This window comes from Bombyx mandarina, chromosome 24, assembly GCF_030267445.1.
Source record: "Bombyx mandarina strain Sakado chromosome 24, ASM3026744v2".
In the NCBI taxonomy this organism is placed as follows: Eukaryota; Metazoa; Arthropoda; class Insecta; order Lepidoptera; family Bombycidae; genus Bombyx; species Bombyx mandarina.
Window position 1 is genome coordinate 9,398,037 of NC_143230.1, and position 18,401 is coordinate 9,416,437.

Here is an 18,401-nt window from a genome sequence, read left to right on the forward strand (position 1 = left end):
ACCTGGGCGTTACCCTGGATGCATCGATGACATTCCGCCCACATATAAAATCAGTCCGTGACCGTGCCGCGTTTATTCTCGGTAGACTCTACCCCATGATCTATAAGCGGAGTAAAATGTCCCTTCGGAACAAGGTGACACTTTATAAAACTTGCATAAGGCCCGTCATGACTTACGCGAGTGTGGTGTTCGCTCACGCGGCCCGCACACACATAGACACCCTCCAATCTCTACAATCCCGTTTTTGCAGGTTAGCCGTCGGAGCTCCGTGGTTCGTGAAGAACGTTGACCTACACGACGACCTGGGCCTCGAATCTATCCAGAAATACATGAAGTCAGCGTCGGAACGATACTTCGATAAGGCTATGCGTCATGATAATCGCCTTATCGTTGCCGCCGCTGACTACTCCCCGAATCCTGATCACGCAGGAGCCAGTCACCGTCGACGCCCTAGACACGTCCTTACGGATCCGTCAGATCCAATAACTTTTGCATTAGACGCCTTCAGCTCTAACACTAGGAGCAGGCTTAGGGACCTCGGTAACCGTACTCGTCGAACTCTACAAAGAGTTCGCCGTGCAACCTAACCCATGAATCAGCTCGCTGAGTTTCTCGCCGGATCTTCTCAGCGGGTCGCGATTCCGATCCGGTAGTAGATTCATTCGCGAAGCAGCTACTCTTGAGCTGTTAGGTCTCCTTCGGAGGCGCTCGGGTAGCTGTTAGCAAATCCCACCCCTCCTGGCTGAGCCTTTGCTCGCCCACCTGTCCTGGTGAAACTGGAAAGGCCTCCGGGCCACCAGTAATCATTCAATCATAAAAAAAAAAAAAAAAAAACAATATTTAAGAACCGTAGTAACGCTGTATAACGTAACGTAAAAAAAATTAAAAAATATTATTATTTTCACTGATGTGCAAACCCTGTTTCAGTAAAATTATAGAGTAAACTACGTAGAATGTATCTACAGTCATTCCGATTTGAGCAACCGACGCGCGTGGACGTGCTCATTGTTTTGTCGGAAGTGACTACCGGTGATAATAGATCATTGTTCGTGGCACATCTGTGGCCCAAGTGTTTCTCGGAATCTGTACCTGCGCCTAATTGCAAGGCATTGCCGCCCGGGAACTGTGCAGTGGTTCTATTCACTCTAATTCTATTCTATCTATTCTATTCACTAAAATTTCTAAAATTCCTAGAATCGCTTCGGCCAATTTAGTGTTACCGACGCAGGGGCCTCGCCGCAAGGCGAGCGCGTGTTTAAGTCCCGGGGCCGCCCCCCCCCCGGGCGAAAATCACGTAAAGATGGAGGAAAAACTTTTCATCGACTTCATTCGGGAAAAATATCCGTCAATCGCGCCCGAATTCGAAGCCTATAGGGCCTCATTTGGTAAATATTCTCCCCCCGCATCTCTCGCCGCCGTCGCCAAACATGCCTCGCAGGCATGCCTCGCGTGCCCCGCCGCCGGTCCGTGTCCAAGCGCACGTACGCACGCCGCCGCCGTAGCGTCTAACGCCCCCGCCCCCGCTACCCCCGCGCCCGCGTCAATCACGTCAGTTTCGTCCGTCGCGACCTCAATAGCGTCTAGTTCAGGCTCCGATACCGAATCGGAGATGGACTTCGAGTCCGCGACTAGCCCTCAACCCGGAACCTCGGATGGGTTCCAAACTGTAACGCGCGGTAAAAAGCGTACTCGCGTCGTGGAGTCCCGGAGCTCCATGACGAAGCAAACGAAATCCGCGACCGCCTCCCGACCGCAGGTAGTCGTAACGCCGGAGTCGGACTCCGCCCGCCGCGTAATCCCACCGCCGCGCCCAAAAACCGCGCCCGCGCCTAAAACAGTAGTCCCGCCCCCGCTGATACTTCAGGAGAAGTCAGCGTGGAATCGCGTATCCCAGGCCCTTCAGGCCAACAAAATTAATTATACGCGACGTTACGCGCATGGGATTCAGATTAAGGTCGCAACGCCGGGCGACCATAGGGCCCTCTCTGCTTACCTCCGAAAGGAGAACATAGGTTATCACACCTATGCTCTTCAGGAGGACCGCGAACTCCGCGTAGTGATACGTGGAGTCCCCAAGGAACTCGACATAGACTACGTAAAGGAGGATCTGATCGGTCAGTCCCTCCCAATAATTAGTGTGCACCGGATGCACAGCGGACGCGGCAGACAGCCGTACAATATGATTCTCGTCGCGCTAGAATCAACCCCGGAGGCAAAGAAAAGAATCTCATGTGTCAAAACGATATGCGGCCTCTCCGGGGTCACCATCGAAGCCCCCCATAAACGTGGTACTCCCGGGCAGTGCCACAGGTGCCAGCTCTATGGCCACTCAGCGCGTAATTGCCACGCGCGCCCCCGCTGCGTGAAATGCCTCGGCGATCACGCAACCACAGAATGTTCGCGTGTTAGGGAAACCGCGACGGAACCCCCAAGCTGTGTCCTATGCCTTAAGCAAGGGCACCCGGCAAACTACCGCGGATGTCCTAGGGCTCCGCGTAAACGCCCGAACCACCCAGCCCCCCGAACCGTCGACCCAAAGACTTCGGCGCCTTCAGTGCCGAAACCAGCCTTCGTACCGGCTGCGGTTCCCACCGTCTCGGCGTGGAAAAAACCGCTGCCGTATACGAAGGAGGGAACACAAAACGTACCCCAGCTCCCGCCTGCGACACGTCACGCGCCTCAGCCCCTGCTCGCACCTCGCCCCGCGCCCGCCTACCGCCCCCGCAACCTCAGTCGTCAACGACTTCGCGCTCGTGCGCGACTTCGTCACCGCGGTAAACTTTGACCGTCTGCGATCGTTCGCAGATGCTATCCGTAGGTCGGTAACCCCCGAACAGCGGCTCGCGGCCGCTTTCGATCACATGGACGTCTACGAGTCCGTGTCTCGCACGTTATAAAAATTCTTTACCGGTAATCAATGGCGCAAAAAGGTAGAGAAAAACCGTATTCTCTTACGTTAGCATTCTACAATTGCTAACGGACTCGCGCGGCAACGCGATCAAATTTTCGAATTCCTCCGCGACAACCTAATAGATATTCTGTTAGTGCAGGAGACCTGCCTGAAGCCCTCGCGTCGTGACCCGAAAGTCGCGAATTACGTCATGGTTAGGAATGACAGACTCACCGCCTCCAAAGGCGGGACTGCCATTTACTATAGGCGGGCCCTGCACGTTGTCCCTCTCGATACTCCCTCGCTCTCACATATCGAGGCGTCAGTGTGCCGTATCTCGCTGACGGGACACCAGCCGATCGTCATCGCATCCGTTTATCTCCCCCCGGACAAGCCCCTCCTGAGCAGTGACATCGAGTCACTGTTCGGCATGGGAGACTCTGTCATCCTGGCAGGCGATTTAAATTGCCACCACACTAGGTGGAACTGCCATCGTACGTCAACGGTAGGCGTCTCGACGCGTTTATAGACGACCTCACCTTCGAAGTAGTCGGCCCCCCAACTCCAACATGTTATCCGTATAACATCGCGCTCCGTCCGAGCACTATAGACCTGGCATTGCTTAGGAACGTAACTCTGCGCTTGCATTCCATCGAAGCACTGTCAGAGCTCGACTCAGACCACCGACCTGTCGTTATGCAGCTCGGTCGCCCTCACAACCCAGTTACTGTTACGAGGACCATGGTGGATTGGAATAAGCTGGGCACGTGCTTAGCCGAAGCCGCTCCGCCAATCCTCCCTTACGGCCCGGATTCGAATCTATCCCCCGAGGACACCGTCGAATCCATAAACATCATTACCGATCACATCTCTTCCGCGATCATTAGATCTTCTAAAGAAGTCGATGTGGAGGATAGCTTCCACCGCATTAGACTTTCCCCCGAACTTAGGAATCTCTTAAGAGTTAGGAACGCGGCAATCCGGGCCTATGATCGTCTTCCCACGCATTCAAACCGGATTCGGATGCGTAGTCTATAACGCGAAGTCCACTCCCGCCTAAGCGACGCCCGTAACGAAAATTGGCATAGTTATTTAGAACAACTCGCGCCCTCCCACCAAGCATACTGGCGACTAGCTAGGACTCTCAAATCCGAAACTACCGCTACTATGCCTCCCCTCGTACGCCCTTCAGGCCAACCACCGGCTTTCGATGACGATGACAAGGCTGAGCTGCTGGCCGATGCACTGCAAGAGCAGTGCACCACCAGCACTCAATACGCGGACCCCGAACACACCGAGTTAGTCGACAGGGAGGTCGAGCGCACAGCTTCCCTACCGCCCTCGGACGCGTTACCCCCATTACCACTGACGAAGTTAGAGAAGCGATCCACAACCTCCAACCTAAGAAGCACCCGGCTCCGACGGCATCCGTAACCGCTCGCTTAAACTCTTACCAGTCCAACTGATAGCAATGTTGGCTACCATTTTAAATGCCGCTATGACGCACTGCATCTTTCCGCGGTGTGGAAAGAAGCGGACGTTATCGGTATACATAAGCCGGGCAAACCGAAAAACGAAACCGCTAGTTACCGTCCGATTAGTCTCTCCCGACGATAGGCAAAATTTACGAACGGCTCCTTCGGAAACGCCTCTGGACTTCGTTACCCGCGAATAAAATTCTAATAGACGAGCAGTTTGGATTCCGCGCTAAGCACTCGTGCGTACAACAAGTGCACCGCCTCACGGAGCACATCTTAATAGGGCTAAATAGGCGTAAACAAATCCCGACCGGCGCCCTCTTCTTCGATATCGCGAAGGCGTTCGACAAAGTCTGGCACAACGGTTTGATCTACAAACTGTACAACATGGGAGTGCCAGACAGACTCGTGCTCATCATACGAGACTTCTTGTCGAACCGTTTGTTTCGATATCGAGTAGAGGGAACTCGCTCTCGCCCCGTCATCTGACTGCCGGAGTCCCGCAAGGCTCCGCGCTCTCCCCGTTATTATTTAGTTTGTATATCAATGATATACCCCGGTCTCCGGAGACCCATCTAGCGCTCTTCGCCGATGACACGGCTATCTACTACTCGTGTAGGAAGATGTCGTTGCTACATCGGCAACTCCAGATCGCAGTAGCCACCATGGGACAGTGGTTCCGGAAGTGACGCATCAACCGCACGAAAAGCACAGCGGTGCTCTTCAAAAGGGGTCGCCCTCCGATACCACTTCGAGCAATCCCACTCCCTAATAGGCGCGCAAACACCTCCGCCGTTAGCCCCGTTACTCTCTTTGGCCAGCCCATACCGTGGGCCTCGCAGGTCAAATACCTAGGCGTCACCCTCGACAGAGGGATGACATTCCGTCCCCATATTAAAACGGTACGCGACCGTGCCGCCTTCATATTAGGACGTCTCTACCCTATGCTTTGCAAGCGAAGCAACTGTCCCTCCGTAATAAGGTAACTCTCTACAAAACTTGCATACGCCCCGTTATGACGTATGCAAGCGTAGTGTTCGCTCACGCAGCCCGCACCAACTTGAAGCCCCTTCAGGTTATTCAATCCCGATTCTGCAGGATAGCCGTCGGAGCACCATGGTTCCTGAGGAACGTGGATCTCCACGATGACCTGGAGCTCGACTCTGTCAGTAAGTATCTACAGTCGGCATCATTGCGCCATTTCGAGAAGGCGGCACGACATGAGAACCCTCTTGTCGTGGCCGCTGGAAACTACATACCCGATCCTGTAGACCGAATGGTAAACAGTCGACGTCGCCCAAAGCACGTCATTACGGATCCTCCCGATCCATTAACGGTGCTTTAGGCACCACAAGCACCGGTCACCGTCCTCGTCGAACCCGTCGCTTGCGACGAAGGGCTCGACGAGCGAATTAACCCTAGACACAGCCCACTGAGTTTCTCGCCGGATCTTCTCAGTGGGTCGCGTTTCCGATCCGGTGGTAGATTCTGCGAAGCACTGCTCTTGCTAGGGTCAGTGTTAGCAACTCTCCGGTTGAGCCCCGTGAGCTCACCTACACACGTTAGGGTGAAGCTGAAATAGCCTCTCAAGGCTATCAGCAAGGATGGAAAAAAAAAAAAAAAAAAAAAAACATTTTAAAATTGCTCTGAATCTTAAATAAATAGTTGACATTTTAAATACTGCATATTTTTTAACTAAATTAATAACAAAGTCACGGAAAACATTAAATTTCTCAACCCAACACAAATTCCAAGATGGTTCTTTTTACTTATCAACCTCCATAATACACAATCATAAGAAAAAAATATAATTCGAAAATCATCTGTCACAAATGTCAAAAATGTAATAAATATAATATGGCCGCGGCTGAAAATTCGAAGTGAATCAAAAACAATAATAAATCTCAATATTATTATTTTTACCTTTCAAACCAATGCAAGCTCTTCTCGACAGTATGTTTGAGGCCGTGTAAGGTCGTTTCATTGCAGAATTCCTCGTATATTCTGTACACAGCCGTCATGGACTCCCTCGCCGAGAGCATCGCGGACTTCATACGCGTCCGACAACTAAATATAGCGGTATGTTTCCTTAAGTTTTTATATTTCCTCTTTGTCATTTTACCTATAAAAAATGTAGATTCACTTTGCTTGTAGAGTTATCTAATTCTTATTAGTCGTACACGCAGGGCCGGATTTAAACTTAATGCCTCTCCTGGGCACAGGAAAAAAAATCCGCCCCAATACTGGAATTTTACCTAAACTTATAGTTTATATATTTTACTTTTCAAAATTAAAATAAAAAAATTATTGCGGTAACATTATCATATTCCAAAAACATAAATAATATTTGTTGTTTTTTTTTCTAACAATTATAAATTTTGACTAAGGGTGACTCATAATTATATTACATAAAAAAAAAACTAATTAAATTTCTTTAATTACAGAAAATAGAAAAATTGGTTATTATTTTAGATCTCCAAGGAAATAAATTGATTAAACCATTTTGATTATTATTTTTTACCAAAAGCGCCAAAATTATAATTCACCAATAATGGATGAATTGAATTTCTGAAATTATCAATTAAAAAGAAAATTATTAATTATTAGAATTAATTATTATATTGAGTATATATAATTATATAGAGCAATCTTGAGAAGACAAAAAAAAATACTTTCATAATTTTGCCGCCCTAAAAATTTGCCGCCGTGGCCACTTATCCCGAGTGCCCCTAGTGTAAATCCACCGCTGCATACACGCGTAGCTTGCGCTCTTGCTAGGGCTCTAGCGTTAACAAGTTCTCACAGATTGAGACGCGTGAGCTCACCTAACAATCCGTGCTTAGCTGAAGTGTTTATCATTTACGAACAGTACGTATTTTTCTATATATAAAATATACATGTCGTCATGAATTATTAAGTTTTAGTTATTTTTTTCAGTGAATTGTTAATGCATATATACTTAATACTGTATAACCTATTTAATGTATGTATCTTATATCCTTAAACGAGCAATTCTTGTATATATACAGATACAGTGCAGAGATACAGTCCTCGAAGCGGAGAAGCGGCTCCAACGATTTTTATAAAATTTAGTATACAGGGGATTTCGGGGGCGATAAATCGATCTAGCTACGATTTATTTTCAGACAATGTTGTTTTATTCGTGTTTTAAATAATCAAATTAAACATAAAATTATTTTTTGTTATTGAAAGAAAATAAAAATAATATAATATAATATCCGCAGCTAACCGGTGGCTCTTTATCACAATGATACTGGTGTAGGACCTTTTGTGAGTCGCGCAGGTAGCTACCACCACCCCGCTTATTTCTGCCGTGAAGCAGTAATGCGTTTCAGTTTGAAGGTGGGGCAGTCGTTGTAGCTATACTGAGACCTTAGAACTTATATCTCAAGGTGGGTGGCGTATTTACGTTGTAGATGTCTATGGGCTCCAGTAACCACTTAACACCAGGTGGGCTTCGAGCTCGTCCACCCATTTAAGCAATAATTAAAAAAAGAATAGCTCGGAGACCCAGTAGGGGGTTTGGCGATCGTCCCGAAAAAATGTCTAAAAATGCGTGGAAACTACTTAATAATAACTACTTAACTGATTTAAAGTGTAAATAAAAATAAAATGACGAGTCATCAAAAACAACGTACCGTATTTAGGTACGTACTGACGCCCTTCAAGCACGATGAAATGTGACTCAGATTATAAGCAAAGTATTGTCTTATATGTAATATACATATTAATATATGCACATATAAAACTTTAATAGAATTAGTGTTTGTCTATTGAAATCGTTTACAAAAGATTCTTATAAAATACTATATAGTCGTACTCGCCCGGATCGCTGGGCATTTAAAATTAACATTATTTGTGTCATTATTATTAGGGAGTCCAACACTCATATAAATATTAGCCTATCCATTAAGTACATGTATTTTCTACATGGATACCAGTTTCAAGTCAATCGGATGCACGGCTCAGTAGTTATAACGGAACATCCGTAAAAACCATTGTAGATTTATATATTACTAATGGTCCCGCAGTAGTCGAAATTCGATTATAATTAATTGAAATTATAAGTTTCAGCATTATTATGGTCCTATTGTTACAGATTCGCCAAGACTACACTATATACAAATACTCGTAATATTAAAGATAAACAATACTAACCTATTCTCAATTTGACTACAGACTTTAAGCAATAACAAAAGTTGACAATAAACAAACAGTAATGTGTGTGTGTTAAATACATGGTAGTGTGTGTAATGTTTTCTTTATTGATTTAATGTATCTTTTATGCATTATTTAAAAAAAAGATTAGCATTGTGCACTTCTCTATATTCGCTATAAGTGTGGAAATTTCATACTCCTCCGTCCGCGCAATTTTCGTAAAAAGGCATACAAAGTTTTTGCTTCACGTATTAATATATAGATTAGTAGGTATAGATAACGTCATAAATATAGTAAGTAGATTTTTTTTTGGTTTCCGCGAGTGTTAGAAACAAAACTAATTTTGCGTTTTGATGTCCGATTTATTATTGTTATATCGAGGGCAGAAAGACTATATGGTTTAAGCGACCTTTTTGAAACATTACAAGAGAGCCATTTAAGTTTAAAATTTGGCAAAAGTATCATAACAAGAACAAACTTCTTCAGCTAATTGAATAAAATAAACTTAAATTGAAATTCAATTAAAAACATCGAACTGTCGATGCTAATACTGAACTAAATACATTAAACCGAAGAATAGGTACCCTTTCACCCTCTATAATGATTCCTACATCTTTTTTTATTGCCCTTGTAGGCAGACGAGCATACGGCCCACCTGATGACGAGAGGTTACCGTCGCCCATGGACGTCAGCAATGCCAGGGGCAGAGCCATACCGTTAAGAGTACTCTCCACAAGCCTCGTTTGAAGAAGGACATGTCATAGCGCTCGAGAAACACCGTGGAGGGGTGTCCATTCCAAACGCCAGTGCTATTTAATCTCTCAGGGTTGAGCTCCGTGCACTCACCTACGAAACCCCACGCATTTGGACTAGGCCCTTAGGTTACCAACGACTTGTAGGGGGATTTTTTTTTATTAATAAACAAAAGAATCCCCCTACCAGTCGTTTACGCAAGGGGTTTTTTTTATTAATAAATTTAAAAGAATGCCATGATTCAAGGGGAGATTTTTTTAAAAATAAATAAAAAATCCCCCTACAAGTCGTTGGTCAATAATTTATAATGATAAATTTTGGCAGGCAACATCGCTGTCCGCGTCTAGTTTTGTAAGCTCCGTATTGTTTGGTCCAAATGGACGAATTATAATGTTAATTGTTTGCTAATGGAAGTCATCAATTACATCTGTATTATCGGGGAATCCATTAGACGATAGCATTGTTGATACTGAAACTTTATCGGGAAAATTGAGATACATTAATTGATTTTTTCCCTACCTATTCGTTGGTAGCCTACGCTACGGGGAGATTCCATGTCCGCCCAGGCCGGGTAGGTGGACTCGCGGATTTAACCTAAGAGAATTTGCTAACACTAGAGCCCTAGCAAGAGCAGTGCCTTGCAGAATCTAGTATCGAATCGGAATCGCGACCCACTGAGAAGATCCGGCGAGAAACTCAGTGGGCCTTAAATGTTTTTTTAAGTATGTTTGTTCACACTTAGAACGGGCTCATGGACGCCCTTACTCACCTTTGAAGTCGTCGTGGCCTAAAGGATAAGACGTCCGGTGCATTCGTATCAAGCGATGCACCGGTGCTCGAATCCCGCAGATAGGTACCAATTTTTCTAATGAAATAGGTACTTACTAAATTAACAAATGCTCTTCCACGGCGAATAATAAAATCGTGTAATGAAAACCAAACCCGCAAAATTATAATTTGCGTAATTACTGGTGGTAGGACGTCTTGTGAGTCCGCACGTATAAACGGATCAGGGTGGCGGCGACAATTGAGACAATTTACATCCACACCAAATAATATATTATTCTCTTCAGTACACGTTACGGCGGGTAGAATACGAATGCAATAGAGATATGCTAACCGCCGGTATTTATACAATCATCTTGATCTATTTTAATACAAACTTAGTAGGTAATATTAAACATTGTTCATCTTAATCATTCTGCTGATTATTTACGTACAATTATTATTTAATAATATCGAATTATGTAACATAAATAACATTAAGGCTTATTGCGCCGTAATGTTTATTGCGCCGGAAGCTGTCAAGCGGAAGGCGCCAATAAAATATTATAAGTATAAAGAAATATGAATGAACTATTTACTTGATTATGAAATTACTAATTATATTAAAAGACAATAATAAGATCTATATATTTCCTAAGTTCGTAAATAATTTATTATGTGAGGCCGGAAGTGTTGCTCGATAACACACGGTTAGGTACACCAGCGCCCCGCCTATTTATGCCGTGAAGCAGTAATGCGCTTCGGTTTGGAGGGCGGGGCAGCCGTTGTACTGTAAAAGCTGAGACCTTAGAACCCATATCTTAAGGTGGGTGGCGGCATTTACGTTGTAGATGTCTATGGGCTCCAGCAAACAATTAACGCCACCCAAGTAGGTGGGGGAACCTTACGACCTGCCACCCATAAAACCAAATTACCCAAGTATTTATTTTATTTATACTGTAGGTACTATCAAATCGTTGACATAAGATATCGACAGGTGAAAGGATAAACTAGCCTTTCGGCCTTTTACCCCTTCGATATGGATAAAGATGTTGATTTTCAAAGCTACCCATCACAAAGGACTTGCAATGTCATTGAACTTGATGTACATCATGACTGCTTAGCTAAGAAACCATTATCTAATACCTTATTATCCTACTGGTGGTAGGACCGCACGGGTAGGAACACCAGTGCACTGCCTATTTCTGCCGTGAAGCAGTAATGCGTTTCGGTTTGAAGGGCGGGGCAGTCGTTGTAACTATACTGAGACCTTAGAACTTATATCTCAAGGTGGATGGCGCATTTACGTTGTAAATGTTTATGGGCTCTGGTAATCACTTAGCACCAGGTGGGCTGTGAGCACATCCACCCATCTAAGCAATAATAAAAATAATAATAATAATATTTGCATTTCGTTTTAAGGTGGCAATTCTGCTGTCTGTAATGTACCTCGCTTATCAATACTGGGGAGTGATGTTCAAATGCGAAGAGGAGGAAGACTATAGGGGAATTACACGGAAATCTAGGTCTAGATCTAGGTAAGCCAGCTTTTTCAGTATTGTTTCAGGGGGTGTATTTTAATCGCAGCCAAAGATATAATTTGCAACATTAAACAATGGAGAAGAGCGTATTTTCACCTATAATAGACCTCTAATATACTTCGATCGATATTCGGGGAAGTCCCGAATTTTGTTCGATACAAGTTGCCAGCTCACGAAACTATTAAATTCATACTTAATTTTTCCAAATGAATTTTGTTTTTCGCTTTGAGGATGGCCACGATAATACTCTATTTAAATATTGGATATTTCTGAGAAAAAGTTTAAAAAAAAACAAAATTGGTTATATATTCGTTTATTATTTCGGTGCCCGACTTTTAATATTGATAAAAATAATTCCTCAATTTTATTATTAAATAATTTTTATTATTTTTAATCATAAATTTCAATATTAATTTTATTATTAAAACGAACATTACCCGCTATATTACAAATAACACATACATTGCATTGCACAAAACGTCCAAACAATAACAGTTATGATAATTATTTAATACCCAAAACTAGTCGATTGAGAAGTACATTCTTACCATCCACAATTTGTAACACACCGAATTCATTGAGATTTAGACGAAAACGTCCAAAACAGTAAGCAACTACTACCCGGACTTTTCGATCGGGAGGAATCGGGTTAGTATCAGATTAGGTTACTAACCTAAAACTGGCAATACCATTCCAGGGCCATTTTTCTTATGATTAAACGCTCACTAGTGTCCCAGAGACCTTTCCAGTTTTACCGGGACAGGTAGGCGAGCAAAGACTGAGCCAGGAGAGGTGGGATTTGCTAACAGCTACCCGAGCGCCCTCAAAAAAACCTAATAGCTCAGGAGCAGCTGCTTTGCGACTGAATCTACTATCGGATCAGAATCGCGACCCGCTGAGGAGATCCGGCGAGGGACTTTATTTCGCCGTAAAATCGTGTTTGATGTAATTGACACCACAGTTGAAACAATAGGAGTTTTATTGTTCTAGCGGCATAAACAGTTCTACGATAAACACATTATATTTTTTTGTCTTATGTCCTTTTTAAATTTTCGGCGGTAAAAAAGGTCCCGTGTCACAGACTATCTTCTTTTTTCCAAATTCAGCGGGCTGATGTATGACTTAGGTTGCACCTCGAACTCGGCAAAGACTTCGACGTGCAACCTAACCAGAATGAAAGGTTTTATTTAAACCGAACCGTGTATAATATGTATCGTATTGCTTGCGTTTGAAAACGGGAATGCTCATTCGATTTGCAGATCCTATTCTCGTTCACGATCGAGATCCAACGACCATCACTACAAGGTGCCAGAGCCGAAGCACGGGCGTCGCGGCAGGAAGCCACAGAGGCGCTGTCCCGACTGCAGTCTGTGCAACTTTGGCGAGTGAAACCGAAAATGGCGCGCGAAAGAGTTGTTTGACATTTGAGACTTGAAACGTCATTTGAAATTTTTGTAATTTTTCTATTGCCTCCTCGATTTTTTTTTATTAAAGAATTTTATCACTATTATATTATATTCATTGTTGGTAAATTTTTTTTGTTTTTTGTTAATGGATTTTTATGCAATTTAATACTGTACAAACCCCAGCTGTGTTAAAAGCTAACTTTATAGGTTGAGGAAAAAGTTTCTACGCATTTTTTAAGAAAATTCGCAACGTTTTTTAATATAGTTTATTTACATTTAACTAAAATATGTAGGTACCATTTTGTTCCATAACTTTTTGCCATCTTGTAGATAGAGATATGATCCCATTGCTATAGTAATTTTGGGGCTTCTGATCAAAATACCGCGACAATTGGTTTTGGCGGTCCTCCTTCCGTCCTTTCGGTCCTTTCCTAATTTGAATTTGGAATTATCTTCTTTAAAATTTAAACTTTTAATGATACCAAAACCACCCAATCACAAATAGTATAGTCAAAGAGATTTTATTACAAGTTCATGCATACTATAATGCGAAAAGACTTTTTCCCCAACCTATTAAATTTGATTGATTGGCTTACACTTGTAAAGCGAAAATAAAGTGGTTAAAAAGGCACCACTACGACACGCTTAAAACACTAAAAAATAAGGCTCAAAAACATCTGCAGATATCTCATTACGGCAAATGTAAATTTGTACCTATATTGCAAAGACATATTTGTACCTACATTGCAAAGACAAAAGAAGCTATTTGAAATGCCGACACAGTCGGAGCGACTCGGCAGTGCTGTAGCAGAACTCATGCTATTTTATTCCTGTACATTACTCTATAAGCATACGACTCACGTGTGGTGAAATGGAGACGGTACAGGAACGCTAACAATAAGGCTGGCCACGTTACATGGTTTTCTTTAAGCCCTCTTGCACACGTTTTTTTTTATTGCTTAGATGGGTAGACTAGCTCACAGCCCACCTGATGTTAAGTGGTTACTGGAGCCCATAGACATCTACAACGAAAATGCGCCACCCACCTTGAGATATAAGTTCTAAGGTCTCAAGTATAGTTACAACGGCTGCCCCACCCTTCAAACCGAAACGCATTACTGCTTCACGGCAGAAATAGGCGGGGTGGTGGTACCTACCCGCGCGGACTCACAAGTGGTCCTACCACCAGTAATTACGCAAATTATAATTTTGCGGGTTTCATTTTTGAAGTGAAACTTCTTTAGAATCGTTGTGATTTCAAACCGGATGCAACGGAAAAAACGACAGGTAAGAGACACAAATACAAAAATGTGTAGGATGAAGCCAGCAAAGAATGAGACAGAAATATACATACTATTTTATATTATCGGTCTCTCCTCTTTGTGCCATACTTCGTAGCGTCCCCACTCCCGTCTTCTAAGCATAGTCGCCTGTAATTAGTGAGCCAGAGCGAGAGAGCAGATGTCGGTGTGTATGTATATTGCACACTGCTTAATACTTGCTTGTATTTGAGCATTTAACCTGTGTTAGTGTATGTGAAAACTACGTGAGCCAATACTACTGTACACTGTATGCGGCTGCGTATTACAGCTTTTTAATAAGATGTCAGCGTGGTGTGTTGTTATCTAACAGTGTGTTTGTGACTATTTTTATATCTTGTTGTGCTAAATAATAAAGGACAATGCCCATTTTCTTAGGGCGTTTGGGCCCCTAAAAAAAGTTGTCGGGTCATGATGGTTTTAACTTAATATGATAGACAAAAAAATATCGTTTCATATTGAAAAAAACATTTTTATATTCTCACCCAGGTTTAAGAGAAATCTGTTTTTTTCTGCAGCTAAAATTAAGTTGTTAATTGTTTTCTTCGAAATCAATAATCGCTCTCATCATTATTTACAGTATTAATTAAGTTAATTGTGGTTAATGTTGCTAGAAATAAGCCCTTACGTACATTTTATTATTATTATATCCTCATAATAACAATAAAATGAAATGAAAATCCGGAAGCCGGCAACGATATTATTGTTGTTGTTTTTAAATTCGCCAATAAGCAGGCAAAGAGCGTAGCCTATACAGCCTAGTCTGTCGTAGTTATATAATAATATATTTTTTTCAATAAAAATCTGGTGTATCTCTTTTTATTGCTTTTTGGGAGTTTTGACATCAACTAGATGAATAGCACATTGAGTGAGCGTGAATTTCCGCAGACCTTTTATCTTGAAAAAAAAAAACAGTCACTGCTATGTTAGCCACAGTTTTATTCAAATGCCTCAATAATCGTGAACAACGATTATTGACGTTTAATACACAAAACAACACCCAGTTTATATATCATACATCACAATAAACTATTAAAAAACAAAATGTGTGCAATTCACACGTGGTAGAAGTGAAACCTTCCAAAATTAAAATACAATTATCCTAAACGTCTTAAGTATATGTAAAATTTTGTCATTAGTAAATAATTGTAAGGTAGCGCCCTCTGTGAATTGATATTTTAATTTCACGTATAATCCTAAATTAAAATTCACTACAAGAGCTTTCATACACACGTTAGTATTAAAAATTCTCACAGATGGCGCTGTATTAAATAGTATGTATATTTCAGGTGACTGAAGTTAGCCCCTCCAAAAAATTTTTTTTTTCTATTTTCTACTTATTATATATTAATTCGTTTGTTCATCATTTGTTCTTGATTGTTCACTGTTAATAATTGTTTGTTCTTCATTTATTTATTTAAAATAAGTTATTAAAAATATACCTACAAGTTAGCCCCCCGATTGAAATTTTTAATATTTTTTCGTCCTTAATGACTCGTAAATATTTATTTTCGATTGTTCTTATATAAAATACGTTTGTTCACTTTCGAAATTACTCATTTTTTGTTTAATGAACTATTTGTATTAGTTGAATAAATGTATGCAAAATATGTGTACTGTGCATGCGTCAACTATAATGCCTAAACTTTCTACGCGGTTTTAATCGTGAAAAAAAACAATTATAAATCCTGAAGGAGCAATTAATTGGTATACAGTTTAATTAAAAAAATTAAAAAATAAATAAATGAAATAATGTGCAAACCAAACTGTTTACCAACCACATTTGATTATCGGGCAGATAGAAAACGAAAATTCACTCAAAGTTAACCTCGGCCTGCATTTGTGAAACGGCAAAGACTCACTAATACTCAATATTATCAAGAAGATTGAAGAGAGGACTAAAAATGAGATGTGTCATATACCTTTGCCATCTTGTAGTCAAGGTAGGCGTAACTGTCAATAATTAGTTACACTCACAGATCTCATAATCAAATAACAATATCAGAAAAAAGGAGAATAGTTTGTTAGTTAGTGGAAGTAGCCAGAATGGGCAAGTGGACCTCAGTTCCTATTACATAAGGTTCTAGGAAGTTTGCGATAATGAAAATTTATCACAGTGTAATATCACTTACTTACTTTAACAGTGAAGGAAAACATTGTGATGAAACCTGGACACCTAAATGTTATTAGGATTTTCTTAGGTGTGTAATCCACCAACCAGCACTAGGCCAGCGTGGTGGAGTAAGGCCTAAAAACCCTCTCAATGATAGTGGAGACCAGTGTCCAGCAAGGGGAGATTTATATGGGCTGATGATGATGATGACTAGGAAGTTACATACTACTACTACTACTACAGTACACATATAATCCTATATATTTACAAACTATAAGTTTGTTGGGTACCTAAAAATTGATAACATTATTTCATATTTCCAGATGTCCAGCCACTTGAAAATAGGTGTAGTAATGACAAAGCTATCCAAGTAGCTCCAGCGCAGGAACACAAGGGCAAGGCAAGTGTGTATTGCCACATCACCTCTTAATATATCTGAAGCAAGTACAAGTAAACAATCAGAACCAGCAAAAAGAAAATTGTTGTTCCTGAGGACAAATTTGACAGTGATCAGTCAAATGCACCAGCAACAGAAGGATCAGCTGTTGAGAGTTATCTCTCTATATCTCCACTCCATCAAAGACTTGTGCACTTCATGTATTGAAATTAATATAATGAATATTAATTTAAATTATCGTGCGAATTTTGTGGTCAAAACATATATGTGTATTTTATAAATAAATATTCATTCTCAGTATTAATGTTGTTTTAATCTTCGATTGAAAAATTGGTTCTTAATGAATTTAGTTGGAGCTAAATGCTGCTTGGAGCTTAATATTTTCGAATAACATAAACACGTGACTTTAAGCATAAACATATTTTTGGTTAGGATAATTAAACAGGAAGTATAATTTATATGCCTATCATTCTTAAATAATTCAGTAAATAAATAAATTTTGAAAGATAAATAATGAACATATTTACTTATTTCTTTATATTACCTATGTGAACTCATAACCTATCTTTTTTATACCTTCATAACGATAGGTAGGAGGATGGAAAAAATGTATTTGATCTAACTTTACGCCGATGCACATTATTTTTTTATTTTTTTTTAATTAAACTGTATACCAATTAATTGCTCCTTCAGGATTTATATTTGTTGTTTTTTTCACGATTAAAACCGCGTAGAAAGCTTAGGCATTCTAATTGACGCATGCGCAGTACACATATTTTGCATACATTTATTCAACTAATACAAATAGTTAATTAAAGAAAAACGAGTAATTCCGAAAGAGAACAAACGCGTTTTATATAAGAACAATCTAAAATGAATATTTACGAGTCATTAAAGATGAAAAAATATTAAAAATTGCAATAAAGGGGCTAACTTTTAGGTATATTTTTAAATATTATTTTTAAATAAATAAATGAAGAACAAACAATTATTAACAGTGAACAATCAAGAACAAATTATGAACAAACTAATTAAAAGAAAATAAGTAGAAAATATGAAAAAAAAAAATTTTTGAGGGGCTAACTTCATTCACCTGTATATTTCTGTCTCATTCTTTGCTGGCTTCATCCTACACATTTTTGTATTTGTGTCTCTTACCTGTCGTTTTTTTCCGTTGCATCCGGTTTGAAATCATAACGATTCTAAAGAAGTTTTCACTACAAAAAAAATATTAAAATAAAACTTCAAGTGACGCTTCACTCGGGTTGCTGCCAAAACTCTCTGATCATATATAATAAGAATAGAGTAATAGTAGGCCATTGAGTTTTTTACTAATGGAATCAATAAGATCTAAAAATATTAAATAATTCATGGTTATAAGTAATAATTATTATTACAATATATAAATATTGAATTGAACAAAAATAAACTAAAAAGTCTGTGAATTATAACCATTAGCTATTTTTTTTAATTTTTTGTTCAAGTCACAGACAACTCTTTCGTTTGGCAGCTTAAAGGTTTACTATAAGGCTGTATGGGCTAAGCCCTTTACCTATTGGC

At 40.9% G+C, this 18,401-nt stretch overlaps 1 protein-coding gene across 2 annotated transcripts; it reads left to right on the forward strand.

The window, feature by feature from the left end:
* The first annotated feature begins 1,270 nt into the window (after nt 1-1,270).
* On the forward strand, nt 1,271-13,113 carry LOC114241707 (uncharacterized). 2 transcript variants are annotated; one of them, XM_089737852.1, is made up of 4 exons: nt 1,271-1,385; nt 6,358-6,447; nt 11,488-11,603; nt 12,866-13,113. In XM_089737852.1, exons 2-4 carry the CDS (start codon nt 6,388-6,390, stop codon nt 12,993-12,995), a joined length of 306 nt encoding a protein of 101 aa, XP_089593978.1. In that variant the 5' UTR covers nt 1,271-1,385; nt 6,358-6,387; the 3' UTR covers nt 12,996-13,113. The 2 variants fall into 2 exon arrangements, with proteins under 2 accessions (XP_089593978.1, XP_028028436.1); XM_028172635.2 differs by lacking the exon at nt 1,271-1,385 and having other exon boundaries at nt 4,931-6,447.
* Nucleotides 13,114-18,401: the final 5,288 nt, after the last annotated feature.

Excerpts from the sequence above, each read along its gene's own strand:
- LOC114241707 (XM_089737852.1), top strand. The coding sequence starts at position 6,388 with ATGGACTCCCTCGCCGAGAGCATCGCGGACTTCATACGCGTCCGACAA. Across the intron at positions 6,448-11,487 it reads TCCGACAACTAAATATAGCG|GTGGCAATTCTGCTGTCTGT; the intron begins GTATGTTTCCTT and ends TTTCGTTTTAAG. Across the intron at positions 11,604-12,865 it reads AAATCTAGGTCTAGATCTAG|ATCCTATTCTCGTTCACGAT; the intron begins GTAAGCCAGCTT and ends TTCGATTTGCAG.